The sequence below is a fragment of the Muscardinus avellanarius genome (genome assembly GCF_963383645.1).
Source record: "Muscardinus avellanarius genome assembly, chromosome: 7".
Lineage (NCBI taxonomy): Eukaryota > Metazoa > Chordata > Mammalia > Rodentia > Gliridae > Muscardinus > Muscardinus avellanarius.
Window position 1 is genome coordinate 73,762,068 of NC_137793.1, and position 27,455 is coordinate 73,789,522.

Consider the following 27,455-nt stretch of genomic DNA (forward strand, 5'->3'; position numbering starts at 1 on the left):
TCTTTTTCAGATGAAGGTGGGGCTTTATGTTAAATTATGAGTTTTAATACTCATCTCACTTTTACACTATAAATTAATATAGATAATGCAAATAGTGTTATGTCTAGCCTGTTTTGTTTTTTAAACCTATCCTAAAGCCATGAAAAAGAGAAAGGGTTATTAATATTTTCCCCAGACAGAAAAGCATGTTTTGCATTCTAGAATAGACTGGGTTCTTAGGGTTAGTTTTCTCCATCCACTGACTCGATTCATTTGCAAAGTAAATTTAATTGATCTTTTTTGGGCCAGTGAAACTCTAGCCATCATTTAAAGCAACATTTGTATCTGGAGCCAAATATGCATGAAAATGAGTTACATTGCTCATACTGAAGGTAACCAATAACCCTCTTCATATTTTTTCAAATAAAATAATATTTATTTCAAGGGAATTTATTTATCCTGAGCCTTTTTGCAAAACGTACTTGACACAATTCCTTTCCAAAACTATTTTCTCACATCAAATAATATATTTGTCCTAAGCCACAGAACTGTAAAATTTAAGGGCATCCAATAAAATTCAGATGATTTAGGCAACACTCAGCTTATCTCCTTACCTAGTCTTCTCAGGCCTCACGCTTTTTCTTATGACAACACATCCTGTTCTTTCCCCAGCTCCAGGTTAAGCAATGCCCCTCATACATGCACAACCAGCTTTAAAAATTTTCCGTTTAAAAAATAACCTCCAAATTACATTTGTCCAGAATTAGTACTAGGGACCTATACTTATTATATTATCTTCCCTGGGAATTGATCTATTCATCATAGAGTCTCTGAGGCACCATTTGTCCCTCTAATCCTGGAAAGAAGGACCAAGTTGACAGAGATAGGACTTCATTAAAACTAACCTGTCCGTGTGGGAGGTAATGGTTAACTACAAGCACAGAAGTTGACTGTTTAAGTGACAATTTCAGGGAGCATTTAAAGATATTCCAAGCCTTTTTAGATGGACAAAATAATTACATATTTTAGACAAATTTTAAACTGTGCTTCTATTGTTTTTGATTGCTTTGCATTCACCATGCTTTCCCATGAACATTTAAAATTTTTGTTTTTAATTTAAGACTTACAGGAAAGAGACATCTTTGGCATTGCTCTACTTCCTTTTCTGTTTTGATGTTAGGGTTTTTCTGCTGTAATGTGGACAGAGTCAAGATCATTCACATGTATATGGGCTCCTCAAGTCACAGGATTCTGTCAGCTTCATCTGTAATGTATAATAGCATACATCATCCTAATATCATATCAAACATGTTAGTTTCAACAAGAGGAGCCTACAGTGGGTTTATTTCCCTAGAAGGGCAACAGGAACTTAGTAAAGGAACACATATGAGCTCATTGTGCTCACTGTGATCATGTCTTTTTAGCATTTTATAGACCTCTACCTTCTATTCTTATATGGCTAGAGAATCCAGAATCTGGATGTTAGCTGTATTTTTCTTCGATCAGCATTTTTATCACATATGTTCTATAAAGATACCAATCTCTCTTCAAAGGACTTATGCACCCAAATATTTGTTAGGGACTTTAAAAGGGAAATTTTTATCATTTGTCAAGGAGCTGAACAGAAGGTCATGAATTGAATTAGCGTTACTACTTGCCTTTAAGAGTGTTGGCTTTAAGTAGTAAATTGGTGAGTTTAATGCTTTCATTAAAACTAAAAAAATAAATTTGAAAATGCTAATAAAAAGTCTTTGCATAGTACATTGTATGTTTCAAAAATATGTTTCTCCTTCTAGTGGTTCCTCTTGAAACTTGTCATTGACAGTTGAGTCAAATCAGCTGTATTTATGGTAGGCTAGCTGCTTTCAATACTGCTCTCTAATAGCTGTTACGGTGTTATTAATTATATGGGATAAGTAGCAAATAGTAGCATCTATGTTGCTTCTTAATAGCCTCCCATAAAGAACTTCATTACCCCATTCATAGGGAAGAAGAGGGATGTAATAATAAATCATGGGCATTTTTTTATGACCGCCTAAGTGGGGAGGTAAGGTGACCATTTAGGGTTTTTCCAAAGCAAGGAAAGGATAATAAATAAAATGGTGTTTACTTAAGCACTGAACACATTCAGTATGGTCCATTTTTTTGGTTTGGGGATGTCATGATGTCAGATATTTTTATTTTCTTAAAACATAAATAGAGCCAGGTGTGGTGTCACCTACCTGTAGTCCCAGTATTTGGGAGGCTGAGACAGGGGGATCACAGGTTCAAGGCCAATGCATGGTATCCTAGTGAGAATTGGTTTCAAAAACAAAAATAAAGAGGGCTGAGGTGTAGCTCAGGGGTAGAATCTCTCTGTGTTCAATCCTCAGTTTTACACACACACACACACACACACACACACACACACACACACACACACAGGTAAAACCTAGTTGAATTACTTGTTTTGGGTAGGAGAGAATCTGTGGCAAGATGGTATACAGGTCTGCTGAGGAATACAAACAGGAGAAGCAGCCTCTGTCCACTGAGGGATGAAGTCGTCAAAAGAAATCTGCCAGAGCCTTTCTGGCTACCATTTCCTATCAAGATCTTGCAGACTTTTGGACAGTTCTTCTCAGGGTTCTAATCTGAGGGTCATACTGGGTATAGGTCTTAAAAATAAAGCATTGTATTTTGAGAAGCAAGATAGTATGGTATAGTCTGTGGGCTTGAAAGCTGGAGAAATTTATGCCACTGCTTAAAGTATGTTAAGCAAAAAGTGCTTGGCGAGAGCAGGCACTAAATAAATATTTTACGCGCCTCCCCCTCCCCGCACTTGGCTCTTAATAATGGGGTTGTTAGTAGCACTAGAGGAAAACTATAAAACTGAGATTTCACTTCTCAAAACCAAATTAGCTTCTTACCTCAACCGACAAATTCTGAAGTCGAAATGAGTCATAATAAGGATTAGTCAGGGAAGCTTGAATTGAACCTATTTCTCGTGCATGTGTGACTCCTTATCAGTCTCCTGCTACTTATAATTGCTGGATTCACTTTCTGAAATTAGCAATAGGGAAAGCAAAGTAAAGACAGAAACTCAGCCACTTGCTGGTTTTTACCCCTGCCTAGAATGTAGAAGGAAAGAAGACTGTAAAAATATTTCATTATTATCATTCAGGAAATACAGAAATAAAAATGAGTTTTCTTCTAAAGGCACTGAAGGAGAAAATCTAGATTCTAGCAGGTTAGCCTGAAGTTAGGGATGTTTGAGGAGGTTCTCTTATCTTCTGGGTCTCCTCGTTTGAAAAGCACAGGGATACCTGTCTTCTCTACTGATCCTGTAAACAATATTGTTTGGCTTGGATGCTGGGAAGGCCTTACAAACCTTGATACCAGTAATATGTGAGCACAGCTCACATCTTCCAGAGTTGAGCAAATGCATGTGTATGTGCCCAGGAGATGGTCCTCAGTTAACTTCAGGTGTGTTTCTTGCACTAAGGGTTTCATCAGCCGATTGGGCTGATTTTACCCTTCTTAGGTGCTATTTTTGTTATCAGATAAAATGCTTGGAACATGATTAGTTTATCAAGGGAACAGCTTGTTACTATAAATTTGCTGAATGTGTAACAACATTGCCATCACACAGATGGGAAAATGAAAATTAAAAAAAAAAAACTAAACTAAACAGAAAACAAAAATAGCCAAAGAGTCCTCCTCCCATTTCTTTTCACTCAGACTTCTCCCTTTAAAACAACAGCTTTCCAAGACTCCCAGCTTCATAGTAAAGGGAGGCATCTGAGTTACTAGAGGGGAAATCCTACAGAAAAACCAGGGGGGAGTATAATACAAGAGCCAAGAGGGGAGTACATGCTGGTGTCTTACTTTCTCCTCAACCAATGGTGACTGATATATTCATCACATTTCAGCTCAGGCTGATTGGCTGAGTGGATTTATATAAATTAAAAAATATAGGTCATTTGCCTCTTCTGATAGACTATAAATGAGTAATGGGAATTCTTCTAAATCTCAAAGGAGAAAGTCCCTAGGCATGACTCTCTAGTCGATAAAGCAGTACAGTGTCACTCTTCTTGCTGTGTTTGTACAATAAGTTTTAGTTAATAGACAAATATTATGCCAGCCTTCCCCTGACTTTGTCAGCAAGAGGTAATTTGTAAATTAACTCGTGCAGTGTTGAAGACTTTCCAGTTTTTTTGTTGCAGCTGGAACCTATGCTTTCTAGACATGAAGGGGGCAGAAATCATTCCTAGCTCCATTTTTTTTTTCAGTGTAACAAGTGAAAATGGCATTAGTTAAGGAACAATGACTTTTATTCACACTCATTCTCTCAGCTCCATGTCCATTTGTCCACTGGAATGAGCCACTTATCATTCTTCCAGGTTTTTCCTCTTTCAACATCAAGAGTTATGAAAGGAAAATTCCATTTTTTCCTGGCCCTCCATGACAGGCAGACTGAAGATTGTGGTCATTTGGATTAAAAACATATCCATCACCACCAGCCGGCACGTTATTATGATGTCTCCTTTGAATATATGAATTTCATACACTGCATGTTGGAAGTCTAAGAATGACAACTTTTTAGATAAATAATTATCCCATTGGTGATGTACAGCATACTGTTGCCATATTTTCTCACTTTTACAGCATTCTTGCCCTTATCACCCATAACATAAATCTTGTGCTTTCACATTTAATAAAACTACTAGGGTAACAACCCCCTGTACTCAGTACAGCCAACCAATCACATGCCATCATTTGACTATCATTATTTGTTTTCTCGGACAGATATTTTAGTAGAAAGTCTAGTTTAAATTTGACAGCATATTTGATACAGCCATACAGGTAAATAAGCAGATGACCTTATTTATGGGCGTCCTGTGACCTCAGCATGCAGGCCTCAGCTCCTCGAGGTTTCCATGGATAGAAAGATGGATGAATGCATAGTGCTCTTGACATCAGTCAGCATTATTATCTGTGCCCGCTCATCGGTCAGCTGAATTTTGGAGAGTGGGGAGAAATATGTACACAGAGTGGGAGGCTAGGGCAGGAGTGACCATCTCTCAAGAGCCTCGTTTTCTCCTAAGCCTCAGTCCCCTGTGCCACAGAACCTTTGGTTCCTTGGGCCTGGGAGAGAGGCACTGCTCCATCTCATTCAGAGGATTTGGAAGAAATGAACCTCACTCCTTACCCAGTTTCTGTGTCTTTCTCTGATCTCCTCTGAGTTTCTTTCTTAACCATAAACCTTAGTTTCCTTATCTGTAAAGTTCTGGCTCAGATGTGGATCACCTCTTATTATCTGCTCCGTGGTTTTCTAGTCAACTAAGAGGCTGTGTTAGGAATGGGGAGTTTGATGGGGACGTATGTGCTCCAGGAAGAGACTTCAGATCTTAGGTATTTGATTAGTTAGCTCCTGTGAATGCTTCGGAGTTTTCATGGGATGGACTGTGCTAATTTCTCTCAAAAGCTCTTCCTTGGTTTGGATAAAAAGAAAGAATATTCCAGCTCTCCCTGTTTTCTTTCTGGAAAACGGAAAGATTAACTGTCATGAAAAGACATCACACTGGGGACAAAGGGACCCTGGATGTGAGCCCCACACTTGATGAGGCCGGTTGTCATAAATCTTGTGTTTGTGAAGTAACTCCACAGAGACGATTTTAAGGGTTTTCATATTAAGACTATGATTCTATTCATAAGGATCACTTCCCCCACCCCCTGCCCCCAGAGCTGATAATAGAAGGTTCATGCAATAGAGATTTTAAGATCCCATCTTGTCTTCTTATCCATGTGTTTAGTGGCTGTGGTAGTTGAATGTAGCTAAGTAGTTTTGGAAGTTGTCTCTAAATACATTTTTTTCCCCCTGGATCCATGTTAAATTAATTGTTGTGGAGTTGGATAGAGGGGTTTCACCTCATTAGTCTCTTGTATAACTTCCGTACTGCCTTAATTTTTAGTGTGGCTATTTTGACCTTTCCCAAAACTCACCACATTTTCCTTTGGAAAAGACCTCATTTCTCTTCACAGCCAGCACCAAGCTGAGCACATAGAAGAGAGGAAAGATGTGTGAATTGACCAAATTAAAGCTGTGCTCTTACAATTAGCATAACATCTTCATCTCAGGTACTGAGGAGTTCAGGGAATCATTCTGTATAAAAAGTGTGCTGATGTTGGTGAAAAATTAGTGAAACACAGACTGAATTACCAGAGTGTTTAAACAAACACAAATCACAGTACATCTCTCTCTCTCTCTCTCTCTCTCTCTCTCTCTCTCTCTCTCTCTCTATATATATATATATATATATATATATATTTTTTTTTTTTTTTTTTTGGTTGAGTACCCCAGATAGGTACAGATTTACATCTTCAAACAAGGTACAGCTTTACTTTTAAAGGTTTGATTATTCCAAAGATTAAAAAAATAATGTGTTGTCCTACAAATTTATACTAATAATTTAGCTTTGCATAATACTTTAAGCTTTTCAAAAGAGGTTTGTATTTATTTTCTTTTTTGAATCTCACATTCCTGTGCCTTAGATAGGATAGGCATATCAGCATCTTCTTCATTATTAGATAATGGAAGCACAGTGAGTTAATGTATATTAATTATGCACATTGATACATAATTAATGACAAGTGACTGCCCAGGAAGTTCTGCCTAATATCTCACTCCAGTTTTTCATGCTGCAAAATAAGTCTGTTTCTCTCCGTTGGAAGATTATATTCTTGTACCAAGTCAATAGCAATCATGATTCAGCCTTCTCCTTTTTACACTGTAAATAATTCCAATATTTCCTAAATTGCTCTGTAATTATTCTTTAGAATTTAAGAAAAACTAAGGACCTTCATTATTTTTGTATTATTTTGGTCACATTTTGTTAGCATGAGTTCAAATAGTCTTAACAGGTCAACAGACTAGCACTTGCTGAGTACATAGATACATTTAAGGAAACAAAACCATAGAAAAATAAAACCTTTAAAAGATTAAAGTGTTAGAAATTATAAATGTGAAATATTAAGTTAGCTGTTAAATTGTAATTACATTTTTGCGGAACAGTATCTTGTCGATCAGAGTACAAGATTTAAACATAGAAAATCCAAGTCCAAGATCTGGATGGAACACAGCCCTGTTTCCTCATCAGTAATATGGAAACCAAACATCACAAAGGCTTATCTTGACAACCCGTATAGGATTATAGTTTCTCTCTCCATAAAAACAGAGGGAAAGGAAAAATATGTGTGGCATAGATCTTCTTGGGATATGTAAAATAAAATCAATATTTATTAAGAATATTACCTTAGCTGGACATGATGGCACATGCCTGTAATTCCAGTACTTAGAAGGCTGAGACAGGAGAATTACAGATTTGCATCCAGTCTCAGCAACCTAGAGAAGCTCTCAGCAAACTAGTGAGACCATTTTAAAATAAATTATAAACTAGGGCTGGGGGTATACCTCAGAGGTAGAATACTCCTGTGATCAATCCCCAGTAACACAGACACAGACATGAACACACACACAAAAAAAAAAAAAAAGAAAGAAAGAAAGAAAGAAAAAGACAAGTATATATCTTTGACAATTCCCCTTTTTGAGAAGTAGCAGAGGCAGAGGGCAGAAGAGGGCTTTATTGACCCATTTCTGCCATCATCTTCACAAATGTAACTTCCTGGCACCTAGAGTCAGAGTTTTGGTGTTTAAAGTAACGTCATATGTATGGTCAGACATTGAATCTCACATGAATAGGTGTGTAACATCATAAGTAGAAGAGAGCGATATTTTCAGTTGATGTAATGCCTTACAGTTCATTCATTTACTCTTTAACAAACATTTACTAAGGGACACATTTATGATGTACACACATGAGCTCATAGGACTTGGTACTGGAGTCAAAGATAATATAAATCATACCTTCAACACAAATGTGAATTTTTTGAAAAACTCTTTATTTTAAGAAAGTTATAGACTGACACGTATTTGTATGAAATACTACAGACAAATCTTGTTTTCACTCAGTTTCCTTCAGTGGTAGCACCTTGCCTAAGTATAGTCTAATAGCACCATCGGGAGCCCGAGGCAGGAGTATCACAGGTTTGAAGCCAGCCTGGGCAACTTAGGGAGATGCAATTTCAAGAGTTGGGATGTAGCTCTGTAGTAGAGCACCTCTGGGTTCAATCTCAGTACTGCCAAAAAAAGGGGGAAAAAAAAGAAAAGAAAGAAAAGTCACTGCTATGTAATTTCACATTTACATGATCTCAACAATTTTACATATTTGTGTATATGTGTTTATTTCCTTGCAATTTTATCATATGTATGAGATTCTTGTGACCATAAACAAAGTCGGGAAAAAACATTTCCTTTTTACACAAGGAAATTACTTTTCAAATACTATGTTTTATTTTAAAATATACTTTTTTTTTTTTTTGGTGGTACTGGGGTTCCTGGAAACTCTTCTACCTCCAGATTACACTCCCAGACCTATTTTTATATTTTTTTTATTTGGAAACAGGGTCTCTTAAGCCAGCGAGGCTGGTTTCGAACCAGCATGATTCTCCTGTCTTCGCTGCCCAAGCGCGGGGATTACAAGTCTGCGCCACCACACCTGGTTTAAAATATACTTCTAAAAATAAATAGTAGCTTGGCTGATTTTTTTTGGGGGGGGATTACTGAGGATAGAACCCAGGGGCATTTTACCTCCAAGCTACACCCCAAGCACTATTTTTTTATTATTTATTTTTGAAACAGAGTCTCACTGAGTTGCAAAGGGCCTTACTAAGTAGCTGAGGCTGTCCTCAAATCTCGCAGTCCTCGGATCTCAGGCTCCAAGATGCTGAGATTACAAGCATGTGCCACCACACCCAGCTTCTTTAACTGATTAGTATATATTTGGTGTATCACTAGGGATGCAAAAACCTGACTTGATGATGCATATAATATTTGTTTCCTTTTTTCTGCTTTGTGGTGCTGTGGATGGAATCTAGGACCTCCCCCATGCTAGGCAAGTACTCTACCACTGATCTACATCCCAGCTACTCTCTCTTTTTTTTTTCTTCTTTTTTTCCATCTCAGGTATTCTTCATGGTTTATTTGTATAAAATAGTTTTATAGTGGGCTTTAAAATCTACTAATTCAAATACCCCACCTATTTTGTTTATCAAGTTATATCTAAAAATAATAAGAATGAATAAATAATTTTGGAACTCAAACTGTATTCTGTGTTCCATCCCTAGCACCACACACACACACAAAAAGAACCCACCAATTTTGTTTCTTTTCTCCTTAGTTTCCCTCATTGGCTTCCCTACACCTACAAGGTGAAGTCTGATGTATGAAGCATGGTATTTCGGACATGCCATAATCTGGTGCTAATTGACTTTCTGAACCCACTGGTAATCCCTGAACTCCTCCATTATTCTTCAGAACCACCCCTCTGTGCTCGTGCTCTTAGCCTGTCTTTCATCTCCCAATTCTGAGGGTCCTCTTCTTTCACCCCAAATGGCATTTTCCTCTCTGCTCACTGGTATCCTTCTGAATCCAATGCTTTGTCTGCAGATATTTCTGTCATCTTCCCACAATAAGATGACATACTTTGCACTTAACAGATTAAGCATTAAGGCTCATAGATAGCATGCCTGAGACCACTTTTAGAAAACGACAGGATTGGTAAATTCAAAACCAAATATGACAGTGAAAAATCTTAGAATTTTAGCAACTTCACCTAGCAGACTTTCTTATTTTGTTTAAACATCTTATTTTGCTACTTCACCTATCAGGCTTTCTTATTTTGGTTTAAATCGAATTTCTTAGCAGGATTATTATGATTGAAGGAGGTAGAACAATAGCTTTTCTGTGTTTCATGTTTTAACTCGCAGATTCTTGTTTTATCTCACACGTTGTATGAGAACACTTTGACTTAGGATGTGTATACTCCAGCCTGTAGAGTCCATAGATTTTTATGTGAGTGTGAATCCATGGTTTATCCATTCACTCAAGAACTTAGATGCAGGGTTAAATTTTAGGAAAATAAAATATCTAATGGATAGTTCTCCTCAAATAATGGGAGGGAAACCTAAGTATGTCCAGAATAAAACCCCAAACAAACAGTGTTTTACCTATGATTATGGAATAGGCACAAGGAATTATGAAAACATCAAGAAATGGAAGAAATACTTTAATGGAGCATTGATACTTATGTGAGCTCTTACTAATGAACAGAACCCAGTCAGAGAAAGAGCCAGAGTAAGGCATTTTAGAGGGAAGGAAAAGCAGCTAGGTAGGAATTAAAAATTTGTGGGAATTTCAAATTGTTAGGCATTACCTATCTATAAGTTGCAAGGCTGAGAGAAGTAAGGACTTGGGTTTTGGTAAAAGGCAAGGTCAGCATGGTGAATGCCAGGTGGAGCCTCCTTGATAAAGGATTTGAGGTGTCACCTGGTAGAGTGTGTGCAGCCATTAAGAGAGAGAAATAGCAGACATGGCCAGGTTTGTCTTTATGAATGTGTATAATTTTGTTATTTTGCAGACATCCTTTCTTTCAGGAAAACATGCATCTGCTGTGTAATCTTGTTGATTCTCCTTGGCTAATACTAAATGCCATAGCCTTCATGTGCGTTAAAGAAGGGCAGGGATGTGTACTGTGAATTATTGAATCCTTACCTGCTAGCAACACCATCTAGAAATTTCTACTTGAGAAGCATCTGAAAAAATTGGTGAGGAAATCATTTTAAAATTCATTTAAGTTACTATGCAGATTTTCTGGAGGTAAATTCTTAGAATTTGCTGGTCATGGTGGTGTTTTGCCTGTAATCCCGGTACTTGGGAGGCTGAGACAAGAGAATCAGTTTCCAAGCCAGACGCAGCAACATCATAAGGCTCTCAGCAACTTAGGACCTGTTTCACATAGAAAATAAAATAAAAAGCCCTTGAGTTTCGTCCCCAGTACCACAAAAATTTTTTTCTTATATTTTATAGATTTTATATATTTCACCTTTTTCTCTAATGTTACTTTATGAATTTATAATTATAGCTTAGCCATGTTTATATTTTTTATTTTTATTTTTTTTTGGGGGGGACTACTGGAGATTGAGCCCAGGAACATTCTACCTCTGAACTACCTCTTTTAAAAAACTATCCCTTTTAGTTTTTTTTTTTTTTTGAAACAAGGTTTCACTAAATTACTAAAGCTGATTTTTCTCTTTTCCCAAACTCCCAAGTACTGGGATTATAGCGGTGTGCCACCATGTCCCGATGAGACATATATATTTTTAAAATGGCTCTCCAGTTTTTTCTTATTTCTACTTCACAGATCTCAAATTTTTTCTTTATCCTGTCTACTCACAGTATCTATTTACTTCAAAAATCAAACCAGTTTTTAAAAGCCCATCAGAGGTGGGCATGGTGGCACATGCCTGTAATCCCAGTACTTGGAAGGCTGAAGCAGGAAGATCGTAGCTTCGAGACCAGCCTCAGCAATTTAGGGAGATACTGAGCAACTTAGCAAGATCCTGTTTTGAATTAAAAAATAAAAGGTGGGGGAGGCTAGGGTGTAGCTTCCAAAATATGCACAGAAATATGTAGAATTATTTTGTTGACAGTCAAAAACTAATTTTATTGGCTTCTGAAAACAATACAGAAAGGACTTTTTCCTTCAGATCAACAGAATATTTTTCACTGTGGATTAAATTAGAAAAAAGAGCAAAGGAAATGGAAATCTGGAATTTGGACTGGGTTCTGTCTGTAAATCCGTGAGACCTTGAATAAGCCACTTTCTTAATGTACTGTGTTCTTACTGGGTGTCAGTGAGAAGTAGAAGTAGGTACAGATGAAGAATACCAGAGATCTGGTTCTGTGAGATCTGGTATAGTAATTTAGGGATTAATAGAAACTTCTCCTAATGTGAAGTTATTATGTTTCACCAGTTCTTTCATCTTTTAGGTTAACTTGATTGAGATAAAAGTTACATGCAGAAATATATTTTCAGTGTATAGTGGGATGAGTTGTACAATTATGGCACATACCCACCATTTCCCTTATGCCCCTCCCTGGGCAATTCCCACCTTTACTTTAGGCAGCTATTGGTGATTTCAGTCATAATAGATTAGTTTTGCTCGTTCTGGAATGTCACAGACATGGAATTTTATAGCACGTACATTTTTGGAATCAGTTTTTTTTTATTACCAGATTCGTTTTGAGAGATCCAGCCATTTAACATTTATCACATTTCATTTCTTTTCATTGTTAAGTAGAATCCTTTTTTATTGTTGACTAGAATCCTGTGTGTGTGCATATGTGTATATATGTACATATACATGTATAGGTATATGAATGTATATATGTGTTTTCAGACAATTCATAGATATAAAATTATTTATATTTTGGGTATATAAAAAGTGGGCTGGGGACACAAAGGTGGATATATGTATATATATGTATATATGTATATAGATTATATTTATCGCAATTAGCTTATCTATTCACCAATGATAGATATATTGATTTGGCTTTCCCTAAGGACTATTAGGGATAAACTGATATACATAGGTGTACTGTTCTTTTTGTGAGCATGTGTTTTCATCATTAACCAATGTCTTGATATGGTATATGTTTCACTTTATAAGGAAGTTCTCAATTTTTCTCCTCCAAAGCATCTCTGTGTGTGCCCTTTTATCCTGCCCCAGCAATGGATATGAAATCTGGTTGCTCTGCATTCTCACAAACATTGGTGTTATCAGTCTTGTGACTCTGAGCCACCTCTAGGTGTTTGAATAAATCATAACTTTCTTTTTTCATTTATAGTTGTAACAGAAATTTTAAAAATTACTAATCCAGATTGTAATATATAACTTTGGGATATCATAATCATCATATTGTTTAATGAATACTGAAAATCCTATATCTTATCATCTTTATAATCCTTAATTTATGCTCTTCAGTCACTTTTTTAAGTGACTGTATTTTTTTGTGTGTAAGCCTATTTTTTGGTCTCATTTTTTTGTTACAACAATCATATAAAACAGTTTATCTTGCTTCATAATTTTCTGCATCTCTTGAAAATATTGTTGCTAAGATCTGACAATGTCTTTATAGATAATCACAAGACTCTACCAGTAAAATGAAAATTTTCCACCAGACTTAGTGATCACCTGGTAATCTCACTACTTGGGAGGCTGAAACAAGAGGATCAAAATTAAAAATCTCACTACTTTGTGATCACCTAGTAATCTCACTACTTGGGAGGCTGAAACAAGAGGATTTCAGGTTTGAGGATAGCCTCAGTAACTTAGCAAGAATCTCAGCAACTTAGGACTCTGTTTCAAAATAAAAAAGGCTGGGGATATAGATCCCTGGGTAGAATGCCCCTGGGTTAAATCTCCAGTATCACATTAAAGAAAAAATGTTTCTCCTCAAAGTGTCCATCTTTATATAACAGATTTGAAACTTATAAAAGAAAAATGGGCTTTAAGATAATACCAGTTCCATGATGGACTTGGTCTTCTCTACAAAAGTATATTTATTGGTTATAATCCTATCTGTGATAAATATAAATATTTTAATCCAATCTCTCCAATTATTTACTGGAACTGAGGGAACACTACCAAGTAATCCCACTAGTGTTTTATTACACTGGGTGAAAGGACAATAGAGAATTGTGATGTTCAGAAGAATTAGGTAGTGAGCCGGTTGACTAAAAGCGTAATCAAAACTCATGCCAGTATTCCAGCCATACCTTTCCTCATTTGGTAATGTATGCCTGTGGAGCTTTATGTGCCGTTGCCTTTAGAGATAACAAATTTTCACAGACTCAGAAAGCAATAAAATACATTTAACACTAAATCTTTACTGAGCATAGTTTAATCTTTCTGTGATGCAGAAAGCACTTTATAATTTTATAGCTCCGCAGACTCATTATTGTGAACGCCAGTTATTATATTGGCTAAGAGTAGACGGGATGGTGAATCAGAAAAGTATGTGCTAATAGAATCTTAGCTGGAGAGAGGTAAATGTGTATTTACCCAAATACATCTCTTTATTTTAAAATATATATGATTTTTCCCCATTTTTATTCCTTGCAGGTTTTCTCCTACCCTTTTCTACTCCTCCTGAATATATACATCACCCTCTTGAATTTCCTTAACAAAAATACAATTTCAGGCTTCTGGAAGTGAAAACCATGACAAAGTGATTTTAGAGCCAGTTCTGAAAGTGACTAAACTTGACAACAATTGTATTTTATGACAATCTCTGCTTTCATGTCCCCGGCCTACTTTTATATCATCTTTTTTTTTTTACCCCAAATATGAACAATTTCATATCTATGCATTGGCTGAAAACAAATCCCTTTACCAAGGATCTATTTTAATGGAAGAAAGCATGCTCCACTAAAGTCACCAAAGCCCTTACACCACAACTCTGTTATATTCAATTTCTCAGTTGCAGAGAACCAAAGCCTTTTTTTTTTGGGGGGGGGTGGTTTGTGTTCATAAAGATTGGGGAAGAATTAGTATTATGGAACTAAACCAGATTAAGGGGAATGTGAATTAGATTTGGTAACAGATGGTGCTGTGGAAATTAAAGGTTCTTTGCGAATGGCAGAGACAGCAGCTTGCCTCTGCTCTCTCTGTCTCTCCCCTTCGCACACTTGATAGACGGGTATAAATCACAACAATCCTGTCTTGACAGCCAATTTCGAGAATTTGATCTGGTTAAAGACATGGCTTTCCTGCTTCGCTCACCGAAACCTGCTTCTATTTTATTTTTACACAGCACCTTGTCATAGAAAAGCACACTCACCTGCCTCCCCTTAATGAAATTTCTCTTAATTACAGTTTTAGCTCTTTAGTGTTAATTACTTTTTCATTCAGCTTGAATTTTCATAATATCTCTGAGGGATTTTTTTTCTTTCTTATTTTCTCACCCTTTTCACTCATGCATATGTTTATTTTTAATTTTTTCCCGAATGCTGTTCGTTGTCAGATAATCCTAATTACCAAAATCCTAATTACTAAAATCATTATTTTAAGGAGAAAGACTTGTGTGGGCTGTACTAAAGTTATCAAATCAGGAAAAAAATTTAAAGGTGTCAGAAGCAATCACTCAAAATAGTTATTATTTCAACAAAATAGCATGAAAAAGTGAATGATAGGGCAGAAATATCTATCATCAACTAAAATAAACTCGTCACATGAAAAATGTGACCATGGCATGGCAGGGCCAGTTTGCTTCTGTGTTAATCATGTGATAATCTACGAAATCAAAATTAAATGCTGTCTTCAGATGTAGGGCTAATGGCTAGAAATAGTGAACAGACCTTACAGACCCCTTTTATTCTGGGCTCTTGGTTTGACCAGCCCAGGAGACAAGAACTTAGGTTGCTTCCTGCAAATCCCTGTGGCAGTTTGGCCCAGAACATATCAAGGAAAAGGAGAGAGAAGAGAGGGAAAAATCACTCCAAACATAAAGAGAAGATTCCTTGAGCGAACAACTAACAGTTGGTAGAAATGAAGCTTCCTACTGGCAGTCAAATCAAATGTAGTAACAACTCAACGGCTCCCTGCTGCTAGCTGACAGCGTGGTGTCACGCACTGGGACAAACATTCACTTAAACACTGATTGCAAGGAATTGCCCTTTCCACCAACACCTCCCACCAAAAAAACATAATGAGCAGAAAGAGAACCATTTCTAGGGAAAAAAAAAAAAAAAAAAAAAAAAAACCCTAGAGTCCTGCTCCCCAGCTCCCCTAAAGTGATCACTGCTCTGTTTGAAGCTTTGTATAGCCTGCTGGGAATGATTCTCAGGTGTACATGGTTACTGCAGTTTTGTCACCTAGCAAGTTGTTTGTGTATTTATTCCTTCTCCTGCAAAACACGTGTGCACGCAGGAACATACAAACATACACTGCCCTCTATGGCAAACAAGTGTGCTTTAGTGCCACAACCTCAAGTCTACAACTAAGTCACAAGCCAGTGTGGGTTTTATGTGAGTGAAATATGTATTTGTGAAACAAAAATGACAAGTGCACTTAGGGAAGTGTGTAGGCAAATCCTGTCATTTGACAAGTGAGGAAACCCAGTGTCAGAGGGGTGCCATGGTGCAGAGAGAACACCCTTCCCTGTCCGGAGGGTGCTCTAAGAAGCAGGGTCTCCTGAGAAAGGATAGGACAAGCACACTCAGAGAACCTTCTTGTAGCCTCCCCCTCCCCTTTTAAAGTCACATTTTAGAATGGCAAATAAGATTTAGAAATTTTCCTCTGCGTGTTTGTATTTGGTCCTTTCAGTGTGACAAACAGCGAGCAGGTCCCTCTGATCTGAATTCTTTGATGGCTTCCCCTGGCTCTTCTGGGTTCTCTCTCACTGCCCCATAATCCCTTTTCACAAAACCCGTCTTAGCGCAGAACAGATCCTTAGTCATTTCCATGGCTTGGATTAAATGTATGTGTGGATATATGTTACTTTTCCTGGCTTGCAAATAGAGCCGCCTGTGTTTTAGCTTCACCTTCTCTCTGAGCAGCTAGCTTGCTGAAACGATTAAAGAGAGAGGTCGGGAAAAAAAATTGTTAGAATTAATATATAGCTGACTCCCCACCTCCTCCCTCCACTCTCCTACTTCAGCTGGTCAGCACTTGATACCCACAGAATGCAGTGGTAAACTCTGCCATCATAGATCACCCAAGACCAGCTGCATTTGCATCCAGATGTTAACCTTTGCAGACTAAGCTGTTAAGTTAAAAATATAAATATAGTTTAACTGCTGCCCGACAGCTGTGTCTTGTTATCTCCAGTTGTACTGCAAATCTCCCTCTAATATACAAATTTTCATATGTGCTTGAAGCAACCTTTTTTCAAAAACAATCCCTTCTCAGCATTTAGATTTTTTTTTTTCCTCACCATTGTAATTCACTGAGTTTTGGAGAAGGTTCTGGAGTTCCACTTCCAGTGAACTGCCCTTTTTCAGGGGCAGCAGCTGGTTTATGGGTAATTGTAATTGCTTTCGCAAAACATTTTCTTAATTGGTAAAGGGTGACATCAATACCATGATCTCAGTATCCTTACATCAACTCCTGATGGTATTCTTAGTTCCGCTTTCACTGTAGCAAACAGTAGAAAAGGGGGAATTCAGTCAGCCTGGGCTTTCATTGACCTGGATTTGATTTGTGAACTCCGTCACGGGAGTATGTGTGTAAAGCATCTATATTCGATCGTGATTTGTAGAGATCAGTGCATAGACTTTCTATGAGTCGAATGCCTGTTTACTTCTCTGGCGAGATGCCGTGAGAAGGTCTTCATTTAGCTGTCAGTCCCCTGTTGTGTCGACTTCCCTTCAGTGGACTCCTTGACTGCTTGAAGCCGGAATTGTCTGAACACAAGCTAACTTTATTGATCCATATTTCTGTTTGAAAGATGAGGGATTTGTAGAAGGAGGGGGACTATTTCTGTCCTCTGGAAAGCTTACTGCAGAGAAGGTCTGCTCGTGGCATAGTAAATCTCTAAGACCGGATAAATGTTACGTTCAGCATGGATTGTGAGCTTCATTTGGGTGATTTATCCTGTGTAGGTTTTTACCCTCCAAGACCCTTTCCTTTTAGTGGTGTTTCCCACCCGCTGTCCAGGCCTACTTCTCTGCACCCTGGGGATGGTGACCCAGTCAACACTGGGACACTTACTAACCAAGTGGGCTGACCTCAGGATAGTCTATTCCAAAGCCTTCTGGCTCCTTAGGCTTTGGGTTCCCAGGAGAGAAACACAGATAAAGCAAGAAATACCTTTAGGACCAGAGATGAAATGCTTGTTTTCCATCTGTCGTGCATCTGAATTTCTGACTCAACATTTCTTAAGAATCTCTTTAGAGATCCGTAGGTGTCATGGAGTCCCGTAGTTGTGAGGACATAGTTAATTAAGTTACATTTAGGGCAAATAGACACACTTGTTAAACACTTGATTTGCCTCTGTAGTATTGATTACATGGCAGAAGTTTGTTTAAACAAAGTAGTATTTCCCCCTATCGTTACAGTGCTTGAACACAATCTGTATAATAGCTAATGGCCATCGTCAGTTAAATAACATGTTAGTTATAAAGTAATGTCATAAGAATTGATTTGCACTTGGCAGTGGAGGAGAGCGCTTCCTTCAAAGCCGAACTACATGGTTAGCCAGAGTTTTAAACAGAATCATTGTTCATAGAAACTGTGTGTATTTTATAGACTTATAGCTACTCTGTACTACATGAGTGCCCATTAGATGAAAGGAAAGCTCAGACAGTTAATTATGCAAAACATCATGTATGCAATTACTTAGCATTATTATGCATTTAACAGTGTTATTGATTTGTCAGTAGCTCACTTACTGTATTTTGTGCTATAAACAAGAGATGCTTACCCCTAGAAATAGGTCCAAGGAAACCGGCACCTTTACATCAGATCAAGTTCTTAAATACAGAAACTGTCAGCAATCATAATATGCAACACATTGTGATATCACAGGACTATTTCTTTTCCTATTAATAAAGTTTATCAGCCATAAGAAACCACCTGGCAAACCAAACTGAAGCAACTGCAGTTTTCTACATCTAAAATAGTTCTGGGCTACTTAACAAGGTGATCAGCAGTGGCTTCTTACTTCTAAGGCCTAGAAAAAATGGACATCAGGGTTTCTACTGGCACTGTCTAGCACGTGCCTACTTATAAAACCCCTGGCCTTGTTAGGCTGGATACGCTCATTACTACATTTCTCCTGACATCTCTATAGGATTCTTTAGGTATTTCTATATATCTGATTGGGAGACAAGCCATCCTGGATATCCTGGGACTCAGAAGGTACCTAGGACACGGGATTTCAGTGCTTAAACCAGGATAGTTGATAACTGTCAGAAAAAAAAAAGGACCACTAAATTCTAGGACCCTAAAAGCAGATAAGTTTTCTATAGATCTATCAGGTATAAAGTTATAATTCATAGAGTACTTTCCTATCAATGACTGTCCAGACATGAGTTTAATGTCCTTTTTTTTATTCCTACTTTCTATTTTTGGTATAGTAGACAGGCCTTTACACAGTCGAGAGAGGTTTCAGATCCAATTCATTTTTTTAGGGAGCTGATTCCTTGTCTCCATACCACTAGCCATATCTCTTGTAGGAAACTAAGGTCCCCAGCGTTGGGAGCAGCTCTTTGCTTTTTTCTCTCTTTGATGGAGTAAGTTGGAAAAAGTCTGTTGGACTAAAGGCACAAGTTATTTGTTCACAGAATCAAAAGGCAGCATTACTAAAGACTGATCTTGTTATATAGGAACTTGTTCTGTTAGTTGAGATTCAGTGTTTCTTAAAGAAGCACTTAGCCTTGCATGGAGGTGTATACCTTTAACCTCCATACCTGGAAGGCTGAGACAGGTGGATCCCAGGTTTGAAGCCAGACTCAGCAACTTAGCAAGGCCCTGTTTCAAAATAAAAATAAAATGGAGCTAGGGTTATAACTCAAAGGTAGAAGAATGTCATTGGGTTCAATCCCAAGTAATGGGGAAAAAAAGCTTCAAAATTATAATGTGTGGCCGGGCGTCATGGCGCAAGCTTGTAATCCCCGCTCTTGGGAGGCAGAGACAGGAGGATCGCGCAGGTTCGAAGCCAGCCGCGCGCTGGCTTAGGAGACCCTGTTTCCAAATAAAAATGTAAAAATAGGTCTGGGAGTGTAGCCCAGAGGTAGAAGGGCTTCCAGGAAACCCAGTACCCCACAAAAAAATTATAATGTGTGTGCACGCACACACGTGCATATGCGTGATCATGTGTTTTTATATTTGTGAGTACATGGGTTAGAATTCATAATTCTTCTTTTACAATGAATGATTTTCTTCTATTAGGTTAACCAGGCAGACGTTAAGATATTTCTTATTAAAAAAAAAAAACTCCTTTCTCTTCCTTCCCCAACTAAGCCAGTGTACCTTAATGCAATGATGATATGTTAGACCAGCAGTTGTCAAAGCATCGTATTACTGTGATGCCATAATGACACCCTGTCTCTGTAAAGTAGTCATGTTTTCTCAAATCACACGCTGCACCGTTGATTTCTGACATGACACTTCATTCAGTTGCCTTCTCTTTCTTTGGCATCACCGTCCTCTGACAATAGCAGCTGGTGCCCATTTTGTTACTAAGTGATTCACATTTTGCCACTTTACCAGAGTGCAATTAGTTGAAGGGGAGGGGGGCTCATTGTGAAGTAGTGCTTAAAGTTGTAACTCAGGCTGCCCTGGAAGCTGTCAGGGTCAAAGACTCAGAAGTCTGTACATTGGGGACCCTCAGCATTAGGCTGGGCATTTTCTTCTACAACCATTAAAAAAATAATCTCTGGGATACTGTTTTTTTTTTAAACAAAAACTACTTAAATATTCTATCCAATGACTTCAGAAGTTGGAAAACTAACCAATTCTCATAAATTCATTTCCCATTTGGAATAGGTAGTGATCAGGCAATGGATTTAATAGTCTTCCTTTCCAACCCTAAAATTCTATCAGTCAGAGCTGTATTTATAAATGTTCTGGACTCAGTGCTCTTAAACATATTAGAAATACATTTTTAAATCGTTTGAAATTTATGATGATGGGCACCGTGCATCTCAAGACCTTCAGGATGACAAAGAAGGAAACACTTTGATGACTTGTAGCTAACATTTACCACTGGTATATGTCTAATAAAAGTTTCAGCCAGGCGTGGTGGCGCACGCCTGTAACCCCAGCATTCAGGAGGCTGAGACCGGAGGATCGTGATTCACGGACAGCCTCAGCTACTTAGTGAGGCCCTTTGCAACTTAGTGAGACTCTGTTTCAAAAATAAAGAATAAAAAATAGGGCAGGTGGTGTAGCTCGAAGGTCAAATGCCCCTGGGTTTCATCCCCAAACCCTCAAAAAAAAAAAAAGTTTCAGAAGATCTTACCTTTCATATAACAATCAGGAGGGTCAAAATGACCTATCCACATGTGTCTTATGAGAATTTTATATGCCATTAGTGGGAAAATAAAGTAATAAAGTCAAGTTTTGTGTAAAATTCTCTTGATGAAATACAGCTGTTTAAGAACTTATATTTTTGTAGGAAGGGTTAAAAATTCTTCCCCCTATGGAGTACAATTGCTATAAAAGTGTTTAACAAATAAAAGTATTGCAAAAGCTTAAGTCCTTTCTTCAAAATGTAGACTAGCCTGGATATCTATCTACATATGTATATGGAAATTCAAACTCATGGCAATTCATTCTAACTCATACATTCATCTGGATCTAGGGTGAATCACTGAAAACAATTAACCTGATAATTATAATATAAATTGCATATTAACCTACAGTTTATTTTATTGTTTCCCTCCAGAACAGCAACTTGAATCCTTAGTCTTTTTCTCACTTTTTCTCTGTGCACACATATAGACTCAGTTAATTTTTAATAATTACATTTTTACCAAGTTCAGCCACTAATTTTGATTTGCCCAACCATTAGTATCTAACTCCAAAGATGAATCCCCCCTACCTTGTGACCCTTAATCAAGGCCAGGAAACAGGTTCTTATGTTGAAATTAAGATGATTAGAATTGTTTGAGACTGTGTCTTAAATTTTATTGACAGTGCATTTTAAGTACTGAAATTTCAGGAAGACCATTACATTTCTCAAATATAGTTTCTTACAGAGAAGTTAAATGTTACTCTTTTTCTTTTATGTTTGTTTTTTTTTTTTTTTTTTTTGCAGTGCTTGGAATCAAACCCAGGGCTCGTGCATGTAAGGCAAGCGCTCTAATCTCAAACCCCTCAATTCTGTTTCTAACAGCATTTAGCAAATAACTGCTCTGTAAAGGGGAGTGAATTTTCTCCCTCCAGTTTATTCTCAGGCTGTTCACTCACAGGTTTTGAGAAAGCAGCTTGTCTGGCTCGCTTGTCCTCAATATTTCTTTTAAAATAATAAAATACAAGTAACCTGTACTGAGGCTTTAAAATAAACATTCCCCACATATCTCGAAATATGTTATTTCTATTCATAATTCTTTACTAAATGTAGATTTTTATTAATCCAATGTGACCTAAAATTTCTGCATTAACAGCACAATGTGGAATCGGGCTTATTCTCTTTGGCTACAGATAAAGCCATCATCTTGAAAATGGCTCTTTCTGACAAAAAGGTGTTCTTTTGAAATAAAGTCTTATTCACTGCGTTCCTCTTAGAGTTAATGTGAATTTTAGTGCCTCTAATTTTAGATTGAAGTTAAGTCTAGAATAAAACCCACCAGCTGACAATTGAATTTATAGATAGTTGTGAATATTTCAGGCTTGAATAATAGAGCTGTAGAATTTCAGAGACAGAGAACGAGAGAATTAAGACTCGCTGTAGTTTTAGGTTATAATGTGATGGTGTCTAGGAAGTGTTCAGCATAATAGGCTAAGTAGTAATTAGGAGACAAGTGTGTTCTTTTAGGGATTCTGTTTAGGCGTCACTCCAGCTCTGGGGAGGGTGATTCAACAGTCAGACCAGCCGGCCAGCTTGGTGGTCTTGTCAGTTTCGGTCCACTTCTGGGTGAGCCATAGATGGAATTCTAGGAAATAAAGCAATAGCTCTCCCGTGTACTACTCTACACTGTGTGCATGCTCAGGCATTTGTGGGAAAAAAATAAGCAAATGCCATTAAAGACTCCAGTGGCTACAGGACATTTGGACACTAGACTTTGGAGTCAGACGTGTGTTCAAATCCTGCTTCTACCACTTTTCTGGCTTAGTTGACCTCTAGGAATTTTCAGAACATCTGAGGCTTAATTTCCCAAAGAGTAACAATTTCCTCACAGGGAGGCTTTGGATTTCAAGTTGCAAAACACTCAGCTGAATGCCTGGCACATGCTCAGCACTTGATGAATAGCAACCTGATTAGTATTTCCACTGGGCAGAAGGTATTAAGGAAGCAGTTCATGGGGGCTCGTGAGCGACCCTCAACACAAGTCTAGGCTATTCACTTTCGTTTATGCCTAAAGTGGACAGGCCTTGTGTAGAAGACATCACCAAATGCCCAGGATGTCCCAGAGAGCTCTCTTTCCCTCGCTCATATCCAGGTCATTATAAAAGTATGGACTGAGATTTTACATGAGGGAGCCATTGCCCACATCCCTCTTTTCGGAAACTCGAACAATACACATTTGACACAAACACAATTAGTGACTTAGCAAATCACTGTTTCACAGATGGGAAGGTGATTTCTGATCCTGTTCTTTAAACCAAGAGTGCTGAAAATTTTTAAAATCTGTGAGAAAAAAAGCCTGAGCAGGAGAAAATTAGGATGAAAGTGTCTATAGAGGATGCAGGAAAAGAGAAAGAGGGTGAAGGGCTGGAGCCTGAGCCTGGAGAAAATAGGGTACATTTTATGATTAAGCAGCTCAGAACAGTTCCTCTTTGGAAAAAAATGAAAAGTGGTGTCTTGTAGGCAGATGGCGAAAGAGTTAATTGTCATAGCTGTGAGAAATTCAGTGCCAGGGAGAGGAAAGGGGAGCAACCATGGTTTAGTAGCCTAATAACTTCTAACTGTAGTCTAAGATCATAATGTATGTGCGAGCAGTCCGGTAATTATAACGTAATAAGTGAAGTGGTGGCATAAGAGCTCTAAATTAAAAGGAATTCACAGGGCTGCTGTAAGTCATCACCGACCGCTTTCTTTCAAACGTTGACTCGAGGAAAGTGCTCAGCCCAGAGTGCAAGCAGGGAGACAGGGAGAACGATCTATTAATTACAACACTCATTAATGGTGACGGGGATAAGGCAGCAGATGCAGAAGGAAGAGGAGACACCGAAGTTCGGGCTGGGGATGGGAATATCTTTTCTTTCACTGGCTCTTGAGGAAAGGACAACCTGGTTGGGTGGGTGAATGCAAGGAGATATTTGGATGGCTTTCTCCTTCCTCTTTGCTTTCTGTGGTGCCTCTGGGCTGTGGGAAGCGAAGCACAGTTTCCAAAGTGAAACATAATGTGGAAGAGGGAAATCCTTGTCTTGTCAAAATATTTTGCTTTTGAGAATGCCCACTTAGATCACTCAGATGAACCTTCCTAATGGAGAAGTCCATATTGTCCTCCATTTTAAAGGAATAGAACAGTGGGGGGAGGGAGCTCTGCAGGAAAGCATGCAATTTGTACAGTGATAAAATATCATTAGATTTATAGTGAAAGAGATAATTGCATCCTTTGGTTATACTGTGACTACTCCCCCAAATTCTAGCAAATGACCATTACACAGTGGGATTCCCATAAATCAACTTTCCACCGGGAAGCAATTATCTAGGTCTCTTTCTCAACTGTCACCTCTTCTTTCTTATAGGGGTCTTTCAGAAGGTTCTCAGAGACCCCACTAAAAGGGGTTTTACACTCCGGTTACTAGAAAAGACAATAGGACCAATTATATCCTTGCATCTAATTACCTTTTCAGAAGTCCGGTCACTTAGGGATCCAACAAAAGGGAAAATATTTTTCTTCTAGATAACAAATAGTGTGTTAGACTAGCATCTTCTTGAGATATGATGTCAATAAGCAAAAAAAAAAAAAAAAAAATGGAGGAGAGAAAAGACTACTGCAAATCTCATTTCTTTCAGTACAAAATTTAATACATTTCTACACTACTGAATATGGAGTCTCAGATTTATGGACTCACAGGTATACTGAAGGTATAAATGGCTTTTTCTAATACATCTAATAGGATAATGGCAAACTGAATGCAAAAAGACACATGGAGACACATGCACTTATTTGCTGATCAGAGCTGTTTATCTTTCACCAAGTTTTGAAGGCTCTGGGAAATAATATTGGGGAAAATTTTATACTTGAAGTTTCTATCTATATTGTGAAAATGGCTATAAGATAGAGCAATCTGTGTAAAGGCGCAAAGTGATTGAGGATATATTCCCTACGTGTTTTAGTCAGATCAATAAAAGACACAGTTATGCTTATGGAAGCATGCTGACAAACAGTAATTACAGAGCTGAGGATCATCTGTTCAGTCTTGAGAAATAAAAGTTTGATACTGCTTGTAATAAAATGGGTGAAGAATGCATCTGATTGTAGAAGGAAAGATGGGGTGAAGATAAATACAATTTTAGAAAAGATAGGGACTTTGCAAATTGCTACCTCTTCTATTGATAAATTCAGAATCTAGAGAGTTGTTTTAGATATTGACAGTGCTTTTCCAAGAGAAAGGTAAAATAAAAGCAATTGGACCCTTTAGAGCTCTTGTTTATGGTCTGTCTGGGTGCTTTGATGTAACCTTGCCATGGCCTTATGCTGATTACCTTCTTGTAGAACAAGAGATATTGACTAGAGGATGAAGGATGGGCAGCCCCTGGCCCACTCTGGAAGAGCAATGTCTTTGACATACAAATTCTTCTGGGATTTTTTTTTTGTCTTTTTTTTTATCTTTCTCATTCCCTGTTTTTACTTTCTCACCTTGTCTTTGTTTCTACCTCTGTTGGCCTTTATATTTGACACTCTCTCCTTTTTTCTCCCCTTCTCTGTTTGTGTCTTTCTCCATCTCAGGCTTCTCTGCAGAATGTCAAACAAAGATCGACACATTGATTCCAGCTGTTCGTCCTTCATCAAGACGGAACCCTCCAGCCCAGCGTCCCTGACGGACAGCGTCAACCACCACAGTCCTGGTGGCTCTTCAGACGCCAGTGGGAGCTACAGTTCAACCATGAATGGCCATCAGAACGGACTTGACTCACCACCTCTCTACCCTTCTGCTCCTATCCTGGGAGGGAGTGGGCCCGTCAGGAAACTCTATGACGACTGCTCCAGCACCATCGTCGAAGACCCCCAGACCAAGTGTGAATACATGCTCAACTCGATGCCCAAGAGACTGTGTTTAGTGTGTGGCGATATTGCTTCTGGGTACCACTATGGCGTAGCATCATGTGAAGCCTGCAAGGCATTCTTCAAGAGGACAATTCAAGGTTAGTGTTGGACCTGGGACTACCCTACCCTCTTCCAGCTTCATGTGATGTGTTTGCTTTTCTTCCCTAGTTTTTATTCTTGTATGTGAAGTTTCACAGCATTCTATCTTGAGTGGAAAATAGAAATAGGTAAAAATTGACAGTGGAGGAATGATAGAATAAACTTTCCCCAGATGTAGTACCTATCTATTTAGTCTGTTTTCACTGCTAAGCTCACATGATGCAGTGATAATAAGTATTTGGTAGAGTTCAAAACAGCATAGGCATTATTAGAGCAATGTAGGTCTGTGTAACAACAGAGAAAATGCCCATTAGATTAATAATGCTTTTTAATCATTTTAGTCCTTATAGGTGTACAGATGTAATGAATACTTTAGATTAGTGCTTCTCAAACTTGTTCATACATTAAAACCACCTGGCAATCTGCTTAAAATGTAGATTACTGGGTCCTAGCCTCAGACTTTCTGATTCAGTACATCTGGGATAGGGACCTGAAAATTTATATTTCTTCTGCATGTGGTGTGTGTGTGTGTGTGTGTGTGTGTGTATGTGTTACTAGGAACTGAACCTGGGAGCATTTTACCTCTGAGCTACACCCCTGGACCTATTTTATTTTTATTTTGAAATAGAGTCTCACTAAATTGCTAGGTTCCTAAGTTGCAGCTGGCCTTGAACCTGCAATTCTCCTGTCTCAGCTTCCCAAGTACTGGGATTATTTGCATGCATCACCATGCTTGTCTGAGAATTTATATTTTTTAACAAATTCCTAGGTGATGCTGCTCCTGGTGGTCCATAGACCACACTTTAAGAACAATTGTTTTAGACAAATTTAATTCCCTACTCATATTTTTTCTTGCCCTGTTATTGGATATACTTTCTCACCTTTAAAAATAAATTTCATAAAAATACTTCTAAACTATACAATGAAATTTCATTTAATTATGATATTTACTTCCAACACATACAAGTGATATATACACAAACCTTCATAAATCTCCAGATTTATAAATAGCACTGTTATTTCTCACATAAACTGTAGAAAAATATGACAGCTTGTATGTGATCCATTTAAATGATGAATCCACAAACACAAAGTTCATTTTAAAAACTAGAGATAATCTAGTCCTGGCAGCACATGTCTATAATCTTAGTACTTGGGAGGCTGAGACAGGGGGATCCCAAGTTTGAAACCTGCCTAGGCATCTTGGCTAAACTCTTTCTCAAAATAAAAATTAAAAATTGTAGCTCAGTGATAGTATACTTGCCTAGCATGTGTGAGGCTCAGGGTTCAAACCTCTGTACTTGCCCCACCTCCACCTCCAAAAGGAGAAGAACCAGAACCACTGCACTAGACTGTGTTATATTCATGCCATTGGTCTTCCAAGTATGGTGGCTGGACCTACAATATCAGTTTACATTTTGTTGGAAATACAAATTCCCAGGCTTCATCCCCAGTTAACTCAACCAGAATCTCTGGCAATCTGTAGCCTGCCAGGAGGCCCTGATGCTGTGTGCTACTTTGCCGCTTATTTCCCACTGTCATCCAGCCCTG

General features: G+C 38.0%; 1 protein-coding gene across 4 annotated transcripts in view; it reads left to right on the top strand.

The window, feature by feature from the left end:
• The window catches only part of ESRRG (estrogen related receptor gamma), a gene marked incomplete at both ends in the record, with an annotated part of 481,788 nt that overhangs the window by 269,597 nt on the left and 184,736 nt on the right, over positions 1 to 27,455 (top strand). For 3 of the 4 annotated variants that reach the window (XM_080698935.1, XM_080698936.1, XM_080698937.1), the window contains one exon: positions 25,488 to 25,903. In XM_080698935.1, coding sequence (XP_080555061.1) covers positions 25,488 to 25,903 — 416 coding nt within the window. Of the gene's footprint in view, positions 1 to 25,487; positions 25,904 to 27,455 lie in introns of those variants that run through there. The other variant, XM_080698938.1, reaches the window with a different exon arrangement.